This window comes from Trachemys scripta, chromosome 3, assembly GCF_013100865.1.
Source record: "Trachemys scripta elegans isolate TJP31775 chromosome 3, CAS_Tse_1.0, whole genome shotgun sequence".
NCBI lineage: Eukaryota > Metazoa > Chordata > Testudines > Emydidae > Trachemys > Trachemys scripta.
In genome coordinates this window covers 58,981,713-59,005,255 of record NC_048300.1, presented here as the reverse complement: position 1 = coordinate 59,005,255, position 23,543 = coordinate 58,981,713, and the positions used below count along the sequence as shown (strand labels likewise).

Here is a 23,543-nt window from a genome sequence, read left to right as displayed (position 1 = left end):
TGGTGCACAGGGAATTCAGCATTAAGGTTGAGATTGAACTTTTATTATATTTTCCCCCTTTTCAGCTAATTGTGGCTTTCTGAGCCTCTTTGTGAATTCCACACTTGACTTCGGCCTGGAAATTCATTTTTTGCAAGATTCCGTAAAATCTGTATAGTTACCTGACTTCTACATGTGAGAAATTCCCCATCTATTATCAGAAATTTTGCAAACAAAACTCAGTGATGACTGTACCAGTTTTCTTCAAACATGACTTGCTTTGTAGATCTTAATGAGATTATTTGGGGAAAGGAGTACAGGGATAAGGTAGGTATTTGCAAGTCCCTTATCTGAGTACCTGGTCTAAGGAACAAGGTACACCTTTACCCCGATATAACGCTGTCCTCAGGAGCCAAAAAACTTACTGTGTTATAGGTGAAACCACGTTATATCGAACTTGCTTTGATCCGCCAGAGTGTGCAGCCCTCCTCCCCCCCCCCCCCCCCCCGAGCGCTGCTTTACCGCATTATATCCGAATTAATGTTATATCGGGTCGCTTTATATCGGGGTAGAGGTGTAATTGGATATTGTAAAATCTCAGAGATGGTTATGTCTCCATGGAGGCCACATGTAGGTGCAACAGCAGTACATAAATTTTTATGTTCTAGAGGAATAAGCGGAAGGTGGGTTGGTCAGAACTTGTGAGTTTTATTCCCACCTTTGCCAGTAATGGCCCTTCATATTCTGTACGTACTTAGCACACACACACTTTCTTTTGCTTCTTTTGAGCCTGGGTGGAAGTGAAGTATACAGGATATACATGAAAAGATTGCAAGTGATTTGAGGAGAGGGAATGTTTGACAATAGCATTTTCTGCAGGGAAGCTGACTTCAAAAAGAAAATGCAAAATAGCAATGTGGACCATTTAGACTCTGCTGGAAGGGGATGAATTGGTCTGGTTGGTAGTCGTTACTTTCCCTGGAAATACAGATTAAATATAGCTAGAGCTGTCTCAGCTTTTCATCCTCAATTTAGATGCATTGAGTTCTATGAAGTTCAGGCAAGACCTTAACTGAAATTCTGTCAGCTGTGTGAAGGTATCAGGGCCGATGATGCATTCTCTAAGAGTAGGGAGTTGTCCTGCTGTACATTTCCTCTTTCTGCTGTTGTGCAGTGTCCTGTTTTCTGGCTGGCTGCTGGCCTTTGCCACAGAGGCTGGTGCACTTCATTGCTTCTGAATGTGTAAAATTTATGTAGTGCTTCAGTATGAAAGATGCAATATAAATGCAAAAGAATACTACAGTATACTCAATTAATACATGCTAAATCAGAATGGCTGCATTTTAAGGACATATCAGCACGCTTTTTGAGTAGGAGAGACTGGCAAGAGGCCATTACAAAAGCATTTTCTGTCTTACTCCCCATTCCATTCCAAATCTAGTTCAATGTTCTAGTCCAGATGATTAAAACCTTTACTCAGGCCCCTGTCTGTTAACAAACATTTTCCATCTGCAACCTACCAAAATTCCTGCATTAGTAAGGAACACTAACATGGTTGGTATCACAAATTCCAGGAGTCAGAGGCAGAACATTCATGGTAGAGAACTCCAGTCGTGATCAACACAAGCCCAATCACTATTAGAGCACAACGTGAGACAGAATTTCTTTCAGGTCTTCCCATCCAGGGGAGGGCTAAAGAACCATCGTATAGACCTCATCTGTGCTAGAGAAATAATCAAAAAGCCCCACTGATATTTAATGCCGTTTCAGCTAAACCAGAGTTATCATTATTGGGAGCCCAAGTATAAGCAACTCCCCTGACTACTTTCTACAGATTCTGCAGCAGTGTTGAAAATGGGGTTGGCAGCTAGTTTGCTTGTCAAGAATGTCTCTCACTACGCTGCTAACATCAGTTCATCTGAACTAAAGTTAACCCCAATGTGATATCTTGTATTAATTTATCTAGTGTAGAAAGGGCCATGAAGAAAGTGAGAAAAAAGGGAAGGAAAGCATGAAGGCGGGAGTGTCATAAGTAAGGAATAACTAACCAACCATGTCTTTATGGAACATTTTATTTCAATTTGTAGTTTACACCTAGTTACTATGATTAGGCACTTTATGACTACAAGATAGAAGATTCCTGGGAAACTGATTTGTTGGGGATGAGGAGTGGTTTGTTACTAATGGCTGCTGGAGGTGCCTTCCGGAACAGAAAGAGATGGCTCCTGCCTGCCCCAATGGTACCAAGTTACTTAATTAGCACAATTAAGGCAGAATTAGCATAAATTTTATTATGGGGATGGATTTAGCTATTGCCAACTAAAGTGGTGAAACAGGAATTAAATTCTAAGTGCTGGGCTTTTTAAAAAAAAAAAAAAAAAAATCTAAATATCTAAAGTGATAAAAATTAAGGGATACATTTCCTGCCAAGCAATTGTCAAGGGTGTTTGGATGCTTGGGAGACATTAAATTAGATAGTTCATGATTATGGAATTTGCAAGCTTCATTGGTAATCCTTTTTCCTTCAAAAATGCAAGGAATATACCATGCAAAAAACCCTCTTGAATGCAATGTCAAAGCAGTAAAGTCAAGTAATCATATCATGAAAGACAGAGTTAAATATGAAAGGTCAACCTTAAATTTGCTCCTCTGGGCTTGTACATTTAACATTGTCCCACATTATAGTTTCATAGTGACAAATTTCAATTAGGCTTTCTTATATAAGTATATAGTATCCACATTTTTCAGGCTTGGTTTTTTTTCTCTCCTCTACAAAGCAGGCAGTGTTGGGGGGGGAAAAAAAGGTCGAATACTTTTTACAAGTAAAAAGCAACAGAGGGTCCTGTGGCACCTTTAAGACTAACAGAAGTAGTGGGAGCATAAGCTTTTGTGGGTAAGAAGTTCACACCTCAACTGCTAGCAGAGCACCTCACCCTCCCTGATTGAACTAACCTCGTTATCTCCTTACTGATTTATACCTGCCTCTGGAGATTTCCATTACTTGCATCTGAAGAAGTGAGGTTCTTACCCACGAAAGCTTATGCTCCCAATACTTCTGTTAGTCTTAAAGGTGCCACAGGACCCTCTGTTGCTTTTTACAGATTCAGACTAACACGGCTACCCCTCTGATACTTTTTACAAGTAAATGTTTGAAGTCTGCAAGTTAAATCTCTCAATCAGGGTTTGCCTTCTCTGCAGTGTTAGCCTCTAGCCCAACTCATATCTACACAAATAAATCTCTAGCTTGAGTAAAGTGTTACTTTAAGCTTGAACCCATCAGGGTGTGTGAGTTGAAGCTTGAATGTTGCTGATGCTTGAACTAGTGATGCAGTGGGGGGATCCAGCTACAGCTCAAGTTAACACATTTATTAGCTGTTAATCTACTCACTCTGTGGGCTTGTCTGCACATACCGGTGTTCCACGTGTGGCGATTGATGCATCGGCGGTTAAATCGACCGCCGATCACTCTCCTGTCGACTCCTATACTCCACCTGAACAAGAAGCGCAAGGGGAGTTGATAGAGTGTCTCCCGTCGACATTGCGTAGTGTGGACGCCGCGGTAAGTAGATCTAAGTTTGTTGACTTCAGCTACGTTCTTTAGATTGATCTACCTCCGTGGTGTAGATCACTTGTGCTAAATCACTGTGAAGTGTTTCCACAGTGTGACTACTCTCACTTGAGTTACCTTCCAAATACTACATTTGAGATAGGCTATGTCTACACAGCAACTGAGTGGATGCTTCCCAGCACATATAGGCAGACGTGCTATCTGTGCTTGAGCTAGCATGCAAAAAATAGCAGTGTAGCCTCAGTGCCATAGGCTCCACTAGAATTACTAGCCCAAACTGCTGCCTATACTGCCGCAGCCAGACTATTTTTTTAGAGCACTAGCTCAAGCAGAGCTATCGTGTCTGTCTAGCCACTCTGAGAAGCCCCCTCCTAGCTGCTCTGTAGACAAATCCCGAATGTAATAACTTGAGCTAACTTGCAGTACAGACCAGACCTCAGACTTTTTTTTAGAGCATTCGCTGTCTCAATCTTTAGCTTGTATTCAAGTTTAAAAATTCATAACTTTAGACTACTGAACTCATTTTCCCTCAAACATGAATACTACACATGGAAACATGCTGTGTGTACTATAACTTACTGTAAGGTTGTAGTTCCCCGATATGATTGGTGCGCTACACATGTTTAATAGAAATTAGAATTTCTTACTATAGTCAGTGCTTGTGGTGCCACCTATAGTTAAGCTTGCCTCAGCACTTCCTATTATATTATCCTGTTTTCAGTTCTTATAACTTGGCCAAATTTAAATTGTTAAAGTTGAAATCTGCAAGTCCAGGTGTCTCCTTAAGGCTGAACTCTTTTTACGGAAGGCTTCAGCAGCTGTTTCCAAGAACAAGATTAGGGAAAAATACATTTTTGCACATTTTTACAACCATGTCTTTGAGAAACATTATAACCTCAATGGCTTGGAGCTGGGACTTGAAATTTGGGGCGGCCTTTGTTTCAGAGAGAGATCTTTTTACCTTCTTATGAAAGGGCAACATTATGTTATCACCCCTTTATGGTTCGATGTGGGTCTGTAGGCCCCTGCATCAATTTCCCCTTCACATGATGTTTGCAGGAATAATCTACCGGGGTTTATGTCCAATAACAAACCCCTTTCTTGAGGGCTGGTTTATTAAAACAAACCCAAAGTAAAGCCTCTTCCTACTCACCTCCAGTCTCTAGCTGGGCACAGCTCCTCTTACTCGAGGTCTCTCAGGTTCCAAGCCTCTCTACTTAGTACAGTTATCAGCCCTTCCCAAGTTTTGTGGAATCAGTCTGTCCCCTTGAGGTCGGGATGTTGCAGAGACCCACTTCTTAGGCCTGTGTCTGCTAGACTGTCTGGTCACTCCTCCAGCAGTTTCCCCAGTTCCTTTCTTCTTGAGCCTTTTCAGCAGCTCTCCTCTTACTTCACCTTGGGTGCATCCATTTCCCTTATAAGGTCAAGGTTCCTTCCCTGCCCAATTGCGTGGCACTGGAACCCTTGCCCCCTCTTAAAGGGCTCAGTCACCCGTGACACTTCCCTATGAAAAAACAGCCAGTTTGGGCAATTTATAAGACTTTGAAAAATATCAATTCGCATATGGTCAGTAGAAACTTGTTATAGATTAGCAGCTAAATCCTCCAAAATTCTGTCTGCACTGGGCATGCTCTATCCCCTCACAACTCTTGCATGGACTGGACTGGGCATACACCTTCCCCACAGTGACTGGACGTGCTCCAACCCAGTGCTGAGCAGGACTTTCCATGCAGTTGCTGCTGCTGGCTTTTGGAAGTCTCTGTGGCACCGGAACTGAGCAGGGTTTGGATGGTGTGCAGACATGGGGCCATACATTGAATAATAAGGATAAAACAAGATATTGAATAACTTATTGTTCAGTGAACAACGAATGTGCCGAGTTTCTAATGTGCCAGGGGATGGTCACCCTCAAGCTCCGTCCCCACTCCACTTCTTCCCCCAAGACCCCACCCCTGCCCTGCCTCTTTCTGCCCCGCCCCGCATCTTTCCACCCTGTTCAGCCCCCTCCCCTGAGCGAGCCCAGCTCTTGCTCCTCTTTCCCCACCCCCAGCGCCTCCTGCAGGTTGTGGAACAGCTGATTGCAGTGGAGGGGGAGGAGGTGCTAATCGGGGGCTGCTTGCACCCACCATTTTTTTTTCTGTGGGTGTTCCAGCCCTGGAGCACCCATGGAGTCAGTACCTATGGTGAACACCATCTCTGCTGTGGACTGAATGAAAGACTGCATTATAATGCATACCCACAATGGGGCCAAAATAAGGCAGCATGGGTGACCTTAATGCTGACGTTTCTTAACTTTTGAGTGCTAAAAAATTCCGCCACCTTTTAAACATGGGTGTGTGTGTGTAATCTTACATAAACTGATTAATTCACAATTGAAGGACAAGGTGGGTGAGGTAATATTATTGGACCAACTTCTGTTGGTGAGAGAGACAAGTTTTCGAGCTTTCACAGAGCTCTTCTTCAATAGACTGCTTTTAAAGCATGAGCACAAGGCTAAAGTTAAGTTTGAGCTTTCATCATTAACTATATATTTCCTGATGTGTGCTTCATTTCTTAACGTTACCACTGTATTAATGTTACCGGTTTCAGTTTGGAATTTCTATTGCCATTCACTCCACTTTTTAACATAGCATACAATAATTTGAACTGGTCATTTGGAACCTTTCACCATTGGCATTCTCACTGTTCAATACACTATTCCCAAATTTTACTCACTTTATAGAACAGTTATATCGTTCTGTTAAGAAGCTCGTATACAATTTATACAAAATATCCAAAGGGTTGATTGAGGGTCTAATTAACAACGTCTAATTCTCCTCCTCCCTATACAAGATGAAGTGTTACGGTGCTGTGGACGACACTGATGAAAAGCAATATAAAGAAAAACTAAAATATAGGGCTAGATCGGTTTTCTTTAACACTAAATAATCTACTGGCCTACTTGGATGAACATATACATACGTGGGTTACAGTATTGCTTTTACTCGGTGCAAAGATTCAGCTCAACAGATTCTTCAGCGGAATTATAAACCTTTGAAAATTGCTGTATAATGGAAATGTTGACAGACTATTAGCTACAGTGGTACAAATGCATTGCTCAAACATACATATAGTTGTCTCAGGTTGCTGAATACATTAAACAATACATCCATTACATATGCAGTAAGGAGGCTTATGTATAGTCTTTGTTGCATGTCATGCCATTCATTAATTATTAAAGTATTTCTCAGACACATGACCTCTGACATGCTGGATGGGTATCAGTCAGTGAGCTAAGATGTTTAGGCTGTAGCGATGCTGAGATCCTGCTGTATAATTGCCGTTCTGGAAAAGGCCCAGGAAGCATTTAATCACCATTCCAATTACAGTGTCATTGAAGCAGATCAGAGTTTTTCTACTGCCAATTCATTGCAACTTCTAAGTTGTAAAAGAACTTGTGTGCTTCATTTCTTAACCTTACCACTGTATTAATGTTACTGGTTTCAGTTGTGAATTTCTATTGCAGTTCACACCACTTTTTAATTTAGCATAAAACAGTTTGAACTGCTCATTTGGAGCCCTTCACATGGCATGCTGGAATGTCTCAGGGCTTATGTGCATGGCAAAGCACACTAGTGGGATGATTTGTAGAGAGCCATAACGTGCTGCACTCTACAGCTGCCCCACATAGACCCTCATGGCATGCTCTAAAAGATACCTACTACACATTAAACAGTCTGAACTAAGTACATTTGAAGTGCACCAGCAAGATCTACATGGAGCAGTTGGAATGCACCATGTTAGTGTGCTCTGCAAATCACTCTAGTGTGCTTTGCTGGCTGCATAGACAAGCCCTTAGTCCCAATAAAAATGCAGATTCTGGGATTTTCCAGTTGTTCTGAAATCTAGTGTTCAAATGTATATCCAGTTAAATATCTCTCTCTCACTCACATACACTCACACACTTCAAATAAAAGCTCTGAACCAGTATTTAGGGAAATCTGACTCTACTCAGGCATTGAAGGGGGTGCATCGAGCATAGAAAAATTCTTATGCTTTTTAAGAATGGTACAGGTACATCAGTCCTGCCAGTGGTGTCAGTGCTTACAAATTAGTATGGGGTGTGCAAACTATGGCCCGTGGGCTGCATCCAGCCCATTAGACCCTTTAATTTGGCCCTCGAGCACCATTGCCCCGCTCTGCCCGCCTGGCGCTCATGCCGGGGAGCGGGGTCAGGGGCTTGTCCTGTTCTGGCGCTTCTGCCAGTCAGCGGAGTTGGGGGCTCCTGCATATTCAGGACCTGCGTGATGGGCGTGAGGGCACACGTTACTCCAGCTGCATAACCTGAACGTACCTCACGTGCCATCAGAGCCTGGAACGTGCAAGCCCACGTGCCTGCTACTTGTTGACTTAGGTGACTCTGATGTTTTAGTAGTGTTAATTTTCCATTGTTGAGGATAAAACAAAGTAGTTGGCCGGGGAGTGCTCAGTGGCAGTTTTCACGTGGGAGGAGATTTCTGAGAGCAGGGGGTTGGTGAATCTCAATGAGTTCCAATGACTGGAAGCTGAAGCCGGACAAATCCAGGCGAGAGAGAGAGCGAGCGCGCGTGTGTGGAAAGGGGATTAGTTTGATTTAATTATTGTAATATGTTGTTATGATGGTATATTTATAATAGTAGGTAAGGTTTTATGTTTATTTCCACTAAAATGAATATTTATTTAATAAAGTTTATTTGAATATCTCTGGTTTATTTTGTGAGCATTCATGGCCTGCCATACAATTTCCATACCCAGATTGTGGCTCTCAGACCAAAAGGTCTGGCCCCCCAACCCCCCCGCATTAGTAGTGCTAGTTCAGCTGTTACTGGGGAAAGGTTAAGAAATTTTCTAGCACAGACAAGGTTTGGGGAACTGAGTTTCTTACATTGCTTATTAGCAGTGAGGAGGAGTAATCTGGTATTAGTTTTTCAGTATGTGTTTAGCTTCCTTTCACCACCCCTTTATTTTTTAAACAGATTTTCAGTCCACCATGAAGCGTGATTTCATGACAAAGTCATTAGTTTCTCTGAGCTACACCTGACACTGCTTTTCAGCAAATAGATTTAATTGGAAAAGCGGAAGGTGTTTGGATATTAAATAGCTTTCTGCATATCTCTCCTCAGTTTCTTTCTAATGCTCAAAACTGACCATTTACATATGCTTGAAGTTCTAGATTGTTTTCTATCTTTTTAGATTTGAGTTACTATACTTTAAGTACAATACATCTAGCTCTGAGGATTTGCAGTTAGGATTTTAGTCATGCTCACTGGTGTAAAAAAAGTGGGATTACATATTGTATCTATGTAACTTATTGCAAAAACACTGGCAGGTACTGAGCAGGGTTTTGTGCCTTGAGTTGTACCACACTTTATGATAATGCTTAGCTACACTGCTAGTAATAAATGGAATACTTAGTGGAATAATGAATAGAATCCGGTAAAATGCTTTGAAATGTTGTTGGAGTGGATGAGCTCAGATCTTAATATAGTTTCACTACGATTAAGTAGAAAAGTGCAATCAGTAGTAACAGAATTTAAAGAACTTTTCATACTGCTGAATGTGATTCAGATTGCCAGTAAGTTATAATACCAGTATATATATATTTGAGATTTCAAGTATGTTAATTTTCACAATGATATTTCCTCTCTGCACAGCCTTCATTTTCCATTATGGTCCTTGGCCTTTAAAAAAAAAAAAAAAAAAAAAAACACCAAAACTCTAGTTTAGGCTGAAGGTTGACTTATGAGGCTTTGGCCTAAAAGCCTTTTTTAAATCTGGTGATGGGGGTGGGTATAAATGTTGGTTAGTGAGTTAAGATTTTAAAATGCAGTGTGTGAGAGTGGGCAAGCGTTCACATACTTCTGAATCCTTAAAATGGGGTCTTCATCTACTGGGGAAATTTGCAGGCATTAGCAGGGAAAGTGAAAGACAGGGCTGCCAACTCTCCAGGATTGTCCTGGAGTCTCCAGGATTAAAGATCAGTCTTTAATTAAAGATTATGTCATATGGTGAAACATCCAGGAATACATCCAACCAAAATTGGCAACCTTAAAGATAACAGTTCAAATTACCTAGAAATTTTCTTTTGTTATACTTAAACATACTACTTTTTGCTAGTGTGTAAATATCACTGTGACTGTAGTTTTGCCTGAGGGCAGACTTGTACATTTTTTCCTCTATCAAAGTCCCTATGTTGCTGCTGCTACTTTCTACTCTATCTGTTTAAAGGAATATTGTGTTCTCTACTACCTGAACTTTCCTTTAGCCAGTGAGGCCTATAGAAATGTTACATCTGATTATTCTCTATCCTCAGGGATTTTCCAGCTGCCTTGAAGTATCTTCTGCCTCTAATTTTCTCTGTCATGCCACTTGACCTGGGTAGCTTGTTTCACTTTGTAGTTTCTGAATCCACAGGGTAACTTTACCTCAGTTAAATGGTTTTTCTGACACTGTATCTTCCAATTGGTTTTAACTTCATAGTCTCTCTTTAAGCCAATACCATTAGTTTGATTTGATTTATTCATATCTGTGGATGTCTGAATACTAACTTAAATTATTTACAAGAGTAGGTTGTAAATTATCTATAGAAATCCATAGTTTAACAGACACGAGTTATACTGTAACATGCATAAAGTATGCAATTCTCCATTAGCTATCACTAAGTGTGAGGTTGACTCTTGTGATGCAAATGTGAGGTTAGAAACCTACCAGCAATTAAATGCACAGTCCCTGGGTCCTCCACAGGATCAGTCCCCTAATGTGGTATATGACCTATTGTGCCATATTTATAAAGCTTGACCTCAAAAGTCAGGCTATGTATACCCTACCATGGTAAGTCGACCTATGCTATACAAATCCAGCTACGTTATTCATGTAGCTGGAGTTGACATACCTTAGGTAGAGTTACCGCGGGGTCGACGGGAGACAATCTCCAGTCGACTTACCTTAATCTTCTTGTCGGGGGTAGAGTACAGGGGTCGACTGGAGAGCGATCTGCAGTCGATTTGGCGGGTCTTTACTAGACCCGCTAAATTGACCGCCGGTGGATTGATCTCAGACCGTAGACCTGCCCTCAGATTCTCTCTTCCCTCTCCCCCATTCTTTATATAGATAGTAGTCTTTAACTCAAACTTCCTGATAGAGGCTTATTGATTCAACATATTTCTTTTTTATTTAAATGTTTTAAGAGATTACAATAAGATTAATCCTTAACATATTTTGTACTCAATTCAGATTTAATTTTAAACAGGTTTATTTGTAAAAAGAAAATAATATTATAATTTAAATAAAATAAAAAATCCAATTTAAATAATTTTTTTTTAATCCACCCTGCATAAGATTCCCCATTTCTATATTGACTTGGAGTTCTAGAACCAGATACCTTCCTCACCTTTACAAAAATAATTCAACTGAACTTTATGAACAACTGTAGTGGCTTGCTTTTTCTGAAGATATATTAAGAATTTTTCAGTTTCAGCCTTATCTTCCAGTGTTTTGGGGAGATGGGTTAGCTATTAATCATTTACAGTGAAATATACAATGGAACCCTTTAGTCAGTTTCACTTTAAGTTAAAAATCATATTGCACTGTACAGAAACAGTATGAGACTTTTGTGGTATTACATACCCACTTACAGCAAGATCAGGTATAGCAGGGAAGGGCAAACCTTTTGGCCTGAGGGCCGCATCAGGTTTTGGAAATTGTATGGAGAGCCGGTTAGGGGAGGCTGTGCCTCCCCAAACAGCCAGGCATGGCCTGGCCCCCGCCCCCTGCTTCTTGCCGCCTGACGGCCCCCCTGGGATTCCTGACCCATCCAACCCCCCTGTCCTCTGACCGCCTCTGAAACCCTCCCCCCTCATTCCTGAATTCCCCCTCCCCCGGGACTCCTGCCCCATCCAACCCCCTCTCCTTCCTGACTGAACCCTGCACCCATTCAACTCCCCATGCCCCGCCCTCTGACCACTCCGGCCCCTATCCACACCCCTGCCCGCTGACCACCACCCCAAACTCTCCTCTTTATTCAACCCCCCCGCTCCCTGCCCCCTTATCGCACTGCCTGGAGCACCGGTGGCTGGTGGCGCAGCTGTGGCTGGAGCCAGCTATGCCACCGCGCAGCACAGAGCATTGGGTCAGGCCGCGGCTCTGCAGCTGCGCTGCCTGGCTGCCCAGAGCATTGTGCCAGTGGCACGGCGCGCTGAGGCGGCGGGGAAGGGGAACAGCAGGGGAGGGGCTGGGGGCTAGCCTCCCGGGGCAGGAACTCAGGGGCCGGGCAGGAGGGTCCCGTGGGCCGGATGTGGCCTGTGGGCCATAGTTTGCCCATCTCTGGCGTATAGCTATGTGTAACTGGCATACTCATACATGTTTCGTACTGGTGTATCCAGGTATACCAATGTGTAGCATTTAGTAGAGGCTTTTTTGCTAAATGCCACTAAAATTAAAAAAAATCATATGTATTTTACTTTCAAAATATTGATTCTGTGACCTCTATGCTGTGGCCTTAACTGAACTGTTGTCGGATTTAGGATTACTCTGTTCTCCTGACTTCCAGTCCTGTGCTCTAACCAAAAGAAAGCACTGCTTTCTATTTAGTTTAGTTGTGAGCTCAGTCCTGCTTCCAGTGGAGTGGGTGGCTAGACTTCTGTAGACTTCAGGAGCAACATGATTGGCCCATGTTATAAATGCCAGCCCTCCCACCCCTTCCCCATTTGCCACAGGCTAGTAGTGGTGTCCATTTCCCTAGTTAAGACCCAGATTCAGCAAAGCAATTCTGAAGTGACCTTTTGTGACTAAAGGCTTGTCTACACTTAAATGCTAGAGTTTAGACACTACCTATGTCATTGGGATGGATTAGGGTTGCCAACTTGGTGGTAATTAAAAACTGGACACTCCAGCAGGAGTGCCGGAACCTTCCCCACCCCGCCTCTTCCCCTGAGGCTCTTCCCCCATCCACTCGTCTTCCCCTCACCTTCTTGTCACTTGCTGCTCTTCCCCTGCAACCCTCCCCACCCCCACCCTTGCCCAGGTCAGAAGGGACTCGCCTGCGGGGCTGGGAGCTGCAGCCTCCCGACACAGATAAGAGGTGGCTCCTGTTGAGGTAGGGGCTGGCGTAGGTGATGACCTAGCACCTCCCCGCTCACAGTAACCAGACTTTGGGTGTCGGGTCAGTAGATCTGACCGGATACTGTCAGGTCCCCTTTTCTACCAGACTTGCCGGCCGAAAACCAGGCACCTGGGCCACCCTAGGAGGGATTCTCCTGTTGGCCTAGGTTATCCATCTCCCTGAGAGGTGGTAGCTAGGTCAGCAGAATTCTTCTGTCACTTTCGCACTGTCTACATTTGGGGTTAGGTTAGTTTAACTATGTTGCTCGGAGGTGTTTGGATTTTTTCACACTCCGGAGCAATGCAGTTGGCTTGACCTAGCTTTTTAGTGTAGATCAGCCTAAGTGTGAATTCAGTGGAACTTAAGTGCTTTGTTGAATTGGGTTATAAACACTATTGTCCCCATCTGAAGATCTTCCATGTTATTTTAAAGGAAAACTATGGATTGATTGGAATCAGAATCTGGTGGATTTTGGTAGGATGATCTGTTTTGCAGTTAGTACTATGCAGGATACAGCTTTGTAAGAAAGAATTGTTAAGTTTCTCATCAGCTTGTGTTAATGTATCCAAAATAAACAGGCCTTTTTAGGGTTTTGCTTTATCTGTAATTTCTTGCATTGGCAGTTTCATTCCTCTGGTCGTCTGGCTGAATGCAACCTCAATTCGTAGAGTTTTGATATGATTCTAAATCTCTTCACTATCTTGCTGATTCTGGTTCTTTCTGCTTTGTTTTTCAGTTGCCTTGCTGCATAGCATTGAACTGAAATTTAATAATAGAGACTGAATCCAGAATGTACAACCTGCTCAACTTGTTCTCTATTCTTTTATTTTATTGTGGGGTTAAAAAAAAGGATGTGCCAAATATGTAGCAGCATGTCTCCTTTCTTCTGTGTGGTGTTTGACCACTGTGAACTTTCCTTCTTATGTGAATGAGAAACTGAAAGATTTTGTGTAGTGACCTGAAGTTATTCAGCCCGTAAGATGAATATATGGGGACTGTTTCATAGCACCGCTCGTTCAAAACATCCAGCTCCTGTGTGGTGAATGAGTGTCATTTTTTCCCTTTAACATAGCAATATATTTCCTTCCCTGTCCATGCTTTAAAAAAAAAAAAAAAAAAAAAAAAAAAATCCTATGAAGACTTTGGATTGATAACCAACCTGCCTCAGCTGCTAGTTATGCCCCTGTCATTGCCAGCTCTGATGTCATCAGTATAAACCACCCCTATTCTGCCTTGTTTTCTCTTGACTGCCCTTTGGGGTTTGGTGGTTTTGCAGAGAAGCTCCTGCCTGGCATATTGAGTTAGTCCAGAATGTCTAACTCACAAGCAGTGAGTACTGGACTGCAGCATGCTAATGCTGTAGGTGTGGGCTCACCTGCTGTTTTTAATTGCAGTTCTTCTGGAACTAGATAATCTGTGTAGAATGTCAATGCACATACTGAGTATCTGGGTCTATATCAACCATATGATGTATTTGTATGGCTGGATAGGGCTGCTCTGCTTTTCTTTTCCTAGGATTGAATGTTTCTCCTTTGCACATACTGCTTATATTTAATATTAGTGTGTGTGTCTGTGCATCTCCTGCTGTAGCTGGCAAGTATGTCTGACTCATACCTGCAGTAACCTGTATTCTACTGGGATTTTTTAGTCAATTATAAACCAACTTTCACTTGTGCAGGAATTCAGAAGCATCTTAATGTCCTGAAATGCCTGGCACTAAGATATGAGTAATCAGATCTGGATTTTCCCTATGTTACAGGAAAAAAATTTTAAATGCCCTGTTTGCAAAACACTTAGAATGTTTCTATAATTCAACCAGGAAAATATTTAATCTGAGAAGTAATTGGTCTGAAAAGACACTTATAGAAATATTTGCCATTTGATACTACAATGGTCTCCATTGGGTGCCTAGATTTTTACAACATATTGTGCAAGTTGTGGGTTCTTTTTCAAAATTTCAGCCTTGTTTGATTTTAAACTAGAAATGTAATTATTTTGGTGGGCTCCATTGTTTTTGTTCCCACATCTGTCTTTACCTTTAGAAACGTAGCAAATTTAGTGCTAGTGAGAAGTTCCAGGTAGACAGCCCATGAAAAGTGAGTTCCTCTATATTTTTGGAACTGTTATAGCATGGGCAGTTTGGGTATAACCTTTATAACTGTGCTTACCATTATGTATTTCAACCCTACTCAGGATGGTGTTAAAGTCCTGCTTTGAGCAGGGGATTGGACTAGATGACCTCCTGAGGTCTCTACCAACCCTAATATTCTATGATACTATGAAAGTGCTTTCTTGTGTAACCCCAAAATGTGACTTTTATGGCGTTTGGTCTGAACTGAATCAGGAATATTGGACAAATCAAATCTTTGTGTAGACATCTTTTCTTCTGTACAAACAACATATTTCCTAAAATGTTTCAATGGGAGAAGTGCCAGACCTGAAAAACTGTTGCTTCAAGTGGAATAATTCAGCTTTTCATGTCTATCATACCTGTTATCCTACAGGTTATTTATGAATGCTAGGATAAATGTTGGGAAGCCATGCTTTGAAAGCTCTTTCCCAAGTTGAAAAAAGATTGTCAAACGAGATTCTTTCCTCCCGCCTTGCCTTTAGTTCTGCCAGTCCTTTGCCACTGTTGACTTGTATAGGTGCCTAGCCATTTAAATGTTTGCCCCCTCCTACTCCTGTTTTTCTTCTGAAAACTCCTGGTGTATTGCTTAGAATTATTATAATGAATTTTTAGCTCTACTTTTTTTTTTTTTTTTTTTTTTTTCCTTGCCCTAGGTCCAGCAAGACTATGAATCTCTGTTCCAAATGCTTTGCTGGTAAGTGCACTAAAAGGCTTTGTGTTTTTTTTTTTTTGGGTTTTTTTTTTTTCTTAGACTATCTAAATCATCACATTGTTGCCATCTCTTTTGGGGTTTATGCGTGGGGTTTGGATTTTTCAGTGTGTGTGTGAAATCAGATTCTCCTCACTTTGGTGCTTCATTTTATTTGCTCATGTTTGTTGAAACGATCTCCAGTATATGTAAAGCAAGAGCCTCTTGTGTAAATATACCAATCAACCTTCACTCAGTGAAGATAACAGAAGTCTGGAATGCCCTTGAACTGTAGAGCGCCAGTCTTAGTGCAACTCGTGTAAATTTGACATAGCTTTCAAAATGTATCAGTCTGGTTTGGAATTTTGAATTCGGTAGATCACATTTTTACTCTTGCTACTAAACACCAAAATCTTGCACAGATGAAACTATAAAAGGAAGAGGAGTGGCTATGGAAATCAGTCCTGCTGCCCATGTGTATTTAATATCCAACTTGTGCATTAAATCATTGGTTGTTGACCAACAGGCTTAATCCTAAGCTCTGCATTGTATTTTCTTCTTGCAAACTTGGAGAATGCTGGGAACTGTTATCAACCTTTTCAGTCTCACGTAACTTGCCCGCTCTTACATTAACTTTCTCAGATTTTGAAATCGTTGTCATTCATTATACTAATCCCACTTACTTTGCCGTAATTGATGCTCTTCCATTCTTCCATATCTTAAAAGAATCTCTTTTAAGGGAGCTAGAAGTAAATATTAAAAGCTGAAGCAAAAAAGTCAACATTTTTATGGTTTAGATTCTTGGCTAGCCCTAAAACTAAAATGTAATGACCCCTTAGAATTTTTTTAGACCATTCATTTTGAATGCATAAATCCATGTTTGTTGGTTTGTTTTTCTAAATTTGAGCCAACAGTGTATAAAATACCCACCAGATTCCTTTGGAATTTCTATTTAAAGTCTAGGAAGACCCTTGGGTGGTGGATCATAGATCATATAAAAGTTCACTATATTAATTTCATAAAGGAATAAAGTGCTACAAACTTTTGATATACTTGAGTACTCAGAAGCATGCAGTTCTTCTTTGAGTGATTGCTCATGTGTATTCCACAGTAGGTGTCGGTGCGCGGTGATCCTTTAGCACCGTTGACTAGTCAGCACCACTCCCCATCCACGGGGCACGCCAAGAAGGCTAGAAAGTGGCCGCCTTCGCTGTAGTACTGGAATAAACCCGGGACAGAGGCTAGACCCATGTCAGACAGCCCTCGATTCCCACCGGCCTCTAGGCCTCTGACTCAAGTCGAGAGGAGTAGGCCTCCCTGGATGTCCAGATGCCCTCCACACCGGAGGCCCTGGATGGCCTCCACAGGTGACCCGGGATGTTATGTCCATGCTGATACCAGGAGCACCGCCGCTGTCGGCCTCACGCTCCAGAGGTAAGCTACCGCTGGGATCTCTGCAGTCGCCCCCGGCTCGGTACCAGTCTTGGTCGAGGGAACATTCCTGATGCCGTTCGCCGCCCAGCAGCCGTTCAGGGCAAAGTCCACGTGGATCACCCTCGACGCCCACCAGACTGCCTGGTTGGCTTCCGTCTGACCGAGACTCTCGGCACTGCTCCACCTCGAGGAGCGAACACCGATGGGACTGAGGCAGATGACGCCAAAGGTCCTCGTCTCAGAGGGACTATCGCAGCCAGTCACGGCACGAACGTCTATGTCGTTCCCGTTCGGTGTCCTGCTCCAGGACCCTGCCACGGCACCGCCTCTGCAGCCCTGGGCGTCGATTGCGGAGCAGCCGTTACCGACGGTACCGGTCCTCCATGTTGGGATCACAGCCCCATGGTTGGCATCGCTCCTGGTGCCGTCACTTCTCCCGGTTCAGGGACAGTGACAGGTTGAATGTCAGCCTTGCCTCCCTTTGTAGTCGTCCATTGATGGGCCAGGCTGAACAGCCAGCGCCACAGCAGCTACAGTGGCACTGGGCCCCATGGCCAGGTCAATGGTACCAGTGGCACCGTGGCCCCCGACGCGGCCCCCGGTGTGGGCTCGCTTGGTGGCTGGAGCCTCAGAAGGACCGTCAGCCTCCCTCTTCAGACTTCTGAGGAAGGAGTCGGTGGACCCTTTGGTGCCGTTGGACACACAACGTACCACTCCAGCATCCTCACCCTCCCTCGATGAGGTGATTACAGCCCCTCTTCCCTCCGTCCTGCAGGAGGACTTTAGAGCCCACCAATAATTCTTAAAAAGAGTGGCATCAAGGCTCCACCTCCAAGCAGAGGAGCTGGAGGAGCCCTTGGTCTCCCTGTTAATATATTGTCCTCCTTGGCACCAGGCAGGGTGGCCTTGCCTCTCCACGAAGGGGTGGCAAAAATTTCAAATGCCCTGTGGCAAACCCCAGCCTCATTGGCCCCCATCTCTAAGAGAGCGGAACGCAAGTATTTTGTACCCACCAAGGGGCTTGAATACTTATACACCCACCCTCCTCCTAACTCCCTGGTGGTTGAGTTGGTCAACCACAGGGAACAGCAGGGCCAACCAGCCCCTGCCCTGAAAAATAAAGATTCAAGGAAGCTGGACTCATTTGGAAGAAAAATTTATTCGTCCTCGAGCTTCCAGTTACGGGTGGCGAACACCAGGCTCTCCTGGGCCGGCATGAGTTCAATCTGCGGAGCTTCCTGGCTAAGTTCAAGGACTCCCTCCAGGAGCACGACAGAAAGGACTTCAAAGTGCTGGTGGAAGAGGGCACAGCGGCTGCCAGGGCAACCCTGCAGGCAGCTTCGACTGCAGCGGACACGGCCGCGCAGTCCATGGTCTCCGCGGTGTCCATGAGAAGGGCGTCATGACTCCTGCTCTCTGGGCTGTCCAGTGAGGCGCAGATCTCCCTGCAGGACCTTCCGTTTGACGGCAAAGCTCTGTTTATGGAACAAACGGATACAAAGCTGCATGGCTTGAAAGACTCCCGCACAACTCTCCAGACTTTGAGTCTCTATATTCTGGCTCCGGCAAAACCTAAATTCAAGCCGCAGGAGACTCCCACTCAAGCCACCCAGTCAAAATACAATACCTCTTATAAGAAGTCGCAGGACTATGAGGCGCCTACAGAGGCAGTCTCAGCCTGCCCCCCAGCCTGGGTCCTCCAAGGGCAAGCAAGCAGAGAAAAGACGGTTTTGATGGGATGCCCAAGGGCGCCCTGCCAGTTCTCATCAGGGATCTCAATCAAGCTTCCCTTTTCCACTTGGTTGTGTGCTTTCCTCCTGGAGTGGTCGCGGCTGACCTTGGCCCAATGGGTCCTCAACACCATCTCCCAGGGCTATACCCTCCAGTTTACTTCCTCCCCACCCAACCACCACGCCCACCTCCATCCCTCCTGGGGGACCCCGGGAGGTTGGGGAGGCTCCTGGGCTTAGGAGCGGTGGAAGCGATACCTGGGGAGTTCAAAGGCAAGGGGTACTACTCCCGCTATTTCCTTATCCCGAAGGCCAAACGGGGGGTCTCAGGCCCATCTTGGACCTGTGAGGCCTGAACCAATACATGGTGAAGCTCAAGTTCCGCATGGTCTCCCTGGCCTTCATCATCCCCTCCCTGGATCCCAGGGACTGGTACACTGCCCTCGATCTGCAGGACGCATACTTCCACATTCATATATTTGAGCGACACAGATGCTTCCTCCATTTCACGGTGCGGCAGGAACACTACCACTCTACCGTTCTCCCGTTTGGCCTGTCCACTGCCCTCGGGGTATTCACGAAATGTATGTCAGTGATGGCGGCCTATCTCAGGCGCCAGGGGGTCCAGATCTTCCCCTATCTGGACAATTGGTTGGTCAAGGACAGCTCCCAGTCTCAGGTGCCGGATCACGTGGTGCTCCTTCTGTCTAAGTGCACCATTTTGGGCCTATTGGTAAACAACACCAAGTCCACGTTAGTCCCGATATAACTCATAGAGTTTATCAGGGTGTTCCCTGGACGCCTCGTTGGCCAAAGCCTCCCTCCCACCGGACAGGTTTGAGACCCTGAAAGGGCTCATTGACATGGTCACAAGGTTTCCGGTGACAACAGCTAGTGTGTGCCTCCAGCTCTTGGGTCATGTGATCTGTCACGCCAGACTCAGGATGAGGCCATCCAGCTCTGGTTGGCCTCGGTGTTCTCCCAGGCCAGGGACAGGATGGATAAAGTCCTCACAGTGTCCGAACCAGTGATCCCCTCCCTACGGTGGTGGTCCTTCCTGAGAAACATGCTCCAAGGGGTCCCGTTCAGGGGCAGGGCCCCGTCACTGGAACTAGTGTCCGACGAGGTGGACCTGGGATGGGGGGCCCATGTGGAGAATGTTCAGACCCAAGATCTGTGCTCGGCTCAGACTCTGACCCTCCACATAAACACCAAAGAGCTCAGGGTGGTATGGCTGGCGTGCACGGCCTTCCACTTGCACGTGGAGGGCCGGGTGGTCAGGGTACTCACGGACAACACTGCCTCGATGTTCTATATCAACAGGCAAGGTGGGGCCCGATCCTCTGCCCTCTGCCGCGAAGCCCTCAGGCTGTGGGACTTTTGTTTAGCCCAGAACATCTGCCTACAGGCCTTCCATTTGCTGGGTGTTCGGAACACTTGAGCACGAACTTCTCTCAGCATGAGTGGTCTCTCCACCCAAAGGTGGTGCACAGACTTTTCCAAGCGTGGGGAACTCCCCAGGTAGATCTGTTCGCTGTCCCTGGTTCTGCTCCAAGGGGCGCTGGGATGGGGTGCTATATCCGATGCCTTCCTCCTGTCCTGGTGAAGCCAGTTTCTCTATTCCCCCTTTTCTCGCTCATCAGCAAGGTCCTGGAAAAGATAAAGTTGGACAAGGCCTGGGTCCTTCTGATTGCCCCGGCATGGCCCAAGCAGCATGGTACGGGACCCTCACTGGCCTGGCGGTTGCCACGCTGTGGCCTTTGCGGTCCCGCCCAGGGCCGCCTCCTCCACCCTGACCAAGCGGTACTCCACCTCACGGCGTGGCTGCTCAATGGTTAGGTAGGGAGGAAAGGACGTGCTCAGAAGGGGTTCAGCGCGTCTTCCTAGAAAGCAGGCGCCCCTCCACATGCTGAGCCTACTTGTCAAAGTGGTCTCTGTTCTCCAGATGGGCGGACGAGCGGGGCGTTTCCCCGGTGGCCACCCCGATCCAGCTTATTCTGGACTACCTCCTCCACCTTAGAGCCCAGGGCCTGGCGCCCTCGTCAGTCAAGGTGCACCTGGCGGCCATATCGGCCTTCCGTCCCCTGATGCAGGTCACACGGTATTCTCCCATGCTATGACTGGCTAATTCCTTAAAAGGTTGGATCGTCTCTTCCCATATGTTAAGCCCCCTGTCCTGCAGTGGGACCTAAAGCTGGTGTTGGCCCGTCTCACGGGGCCCCTGTTTGAGCTGCTAGCCATATGTTCCTGGTCACACCTCTTGTGGAAGCTGGCCTTCCTGGTTGCGATCACGTCAGCTAGGCAGGTCTCGGAACTCAGGGCCCTGAGCTCCGAGCCCCCGTACATGGTGTTTCATAAAGATAAGATCTAGCTCCGCCCAAACCCTTCGTTCCTCCCAAAGATGGTCTCCGCCTATCACATGGGTCAGGACATTTTTCTGCTGATCCTCTGCCCCATGTGTCCAGTGAGGAGCACCACCTCCACATGCTGGATGTGGGATGGGCTCTGGCTTTCTACCTGGAGTGGACTAAGCCGTTCAGAAAGTCCTCGCAACTGTTCATCGCCTCCGCCAAGCGCATGAAAGGTCGGCAAATCTCCACTCAGCGGCTCTCCAACTGGATCACCTCGTGCATCCGTACCTGTTATGGCCTGGTGGGAATCCCCCCCCCCCACCACCAGTTGTGAAGACGCACTCGACTTGGACGCAGGCCTCGTTGGCTGCCTTTTTAGCCCATGTCCCCATCCAGGACATTTGTAGGGCTGCTACATAGTCTTCAGTTCACACTTACACCTCGCATTATGCGATCATCTCCCAAACCAGGGAGGACGCCAGGTTTCGGCAGGGCTGTGCTCCATCCTGAGAATTTGTCAACTCCTACCCACCTCCAACAGATATAGCTTGGAATTACCTACTGTGGAATACATATGAGCAATCACTCGAAGAAGAAAAGAGTTACCTTTTCTGTAACTGGTATTCTTAGACATGAGCAACACATTTCGATTCCACATCCCGCTCTCATTCCCCTCTGTCGGAGTTGTCTGGCAAGAAGGAACTGAGGGTGGGGGGAGCATGCAGTGCCCCTTATACCGCACCATGGAGGCGCCACTCCAGGGGTTGCTGGGGCACTTCCCTAAGGGTACTGCTGGGCGAAAACTTCCAGCACTGGTGCACGTGGCAAGCACACACCCCTACTGTGGAATAGACATGAGCAACGCATTTCGAAGAACACCAGTTACGGAAAAGGTAACTGTCTTATTTTAGATTCCAAGTAAGTATTAGACATACAAGTATGTTTAAGTATCAAATATACATCTTTATATTTGAGAGACAAGGGAGGTGAGGTATTATCTTTTATTGGGCCAACTTCTCTTGGTGGAAGGTACAGGCTTTCGAGCTACAAAGAGCTGTTCCTCAGATCTGGGGAAGTGATACTCTGCTTCCTTCCCCAGACCTGCAGAAGAGCTCTGTGTAGCTGAAAAGCTTGTACCTACCACCAATAAAAGTTGATCCAATAAAAGATATTGCCTCACCTACCTTGTGTCTGTTGTATCCTGGGACCAACATGGCTGCAGCAACTCTACGAACAACCTGTATATTTGATAGTCAACTCCAAGATATGCAAGATTGTCAGTTTATAGCTAACAGAATACTCCAGGCTGTACAAACAGCAGATCAAGCCTGGAGTGGAACTTCTTTAAACCTTGATTTTTATTGATTTTTCTTTAGAAGAAAACAAGTTTAAGGTGTGTTTTCTTCATTTTCTTCCTGTTCTGCAAGTCTCGTTTGAAAAGTCCTTCCCCTCTGAATAAGTACCCTGCATGTGCAAAGGCGTACTCCCACTGAGAGTGATATTGTTCATACTTATATGTAGAAACTTTAAAATGTCAAGGATCCCTTAGAGCCATTTTAGTCTCTTTTCTAAAATACACAGTATGCTGTGAATGTAAAGCTACCTTATCCATTAGACCTTGACAGTCTGGGATCAATGATCAGATTGCTACTAGTCATTACTGACAGAGGGAGAACTGATATTCTAGGAGTGCCAAACTTGCTTTTGCTATCTTAGGTCCCAATTATGGCTTGTTGATAATCTTCATATGGCAGGAGTCTTCTAGAATTCATTAACAGGTGATAACTAGCATGCTTTCCTCTAATACTGTCCCTCTTTTTTTTTTTTTTTTTAAGCGACTGACTAATTTTCTGTGGATTTTTTTAATGTAACATTGGATTTCAGCCAGACCATTAAAATAGGAAGACAAAGACTTATATTTTGCTTCTGTAAATTGAATCACAATAGTTATCAAGAAAACCATCAAAATCTGTGTTTCCATAATTTAGACACCCCAAAAATGCCGAAGATTCTTCCTCTTACATTTTTGTGATAAGGTGGCAAGCTATAAATTAATGTGTTGTAGCAGATTTGTATCAGGGGGAGAATTTGAGTGTTATTACCTATCTTGACCCTTGTTTCCTTTCTCTTTCATTTTAGAAAAAAGAAATCCACACAATGAAAAAGGTTAGTAACTATGGTTAAGTAACTTTGAATTAAAACAAAAAATGGAGGGTGGATCTCTTCTATTCCCTTCCTCTGGGGGGAGAAAAAATTTACACTCTGGTAGAAAGTAGAATTTTAAATATATCCGGTGAGGAGGGCAACAGGCTACTGAGGAAACAAAACATAGTTGCTGGGTTTGCATAGCAGTATAAATTACAGAAACAGTATCTTCCTGCCTTCCTTTACCTTTTTTGCCATAATTTCAATCTTGCCAAATTATATACAAGTTCCTGAATATATTATCATGATCTGGTTTGATCTTTCTTTCCCTGAAACATTCATGGGTATTTCATAATTAGTCTTCAGTTGTGATAAGAAATGGGATTAAATTGGCACAGA

General features: G+C 44.7%; 1 protein-coding gene across 3 annotated transcripts in view; it reads left to right on the top strand.

Moving 5' to 3' along the window:
- The window catches only part of ZFAND3 (zinc finger AN1-type containing 3), a 275,627-nt gene that overhangs the window by 48,511 nt on the left and 203,573 nt on the right, over positions 1 to 23,543 (top strand). For all 3 annotated transcript variants that reach the window (XM_034764817.1, XM_034764815.1, XM_034764816.1), the window contains exons 2-3: positions 15,450 to 15,490; positions 23,139 to 23,165. In XM_034764817.1, the coding sequence (XP_034620708.1) occupies positions 15,450 to 15,490; positions 23,139 to 23,165 (68 nt within the window). The remainder of the gene's footprint in view (positions 1 to 15,449; positions 15,491 to 23,138; positions 23,166 to 23,543) is intronic.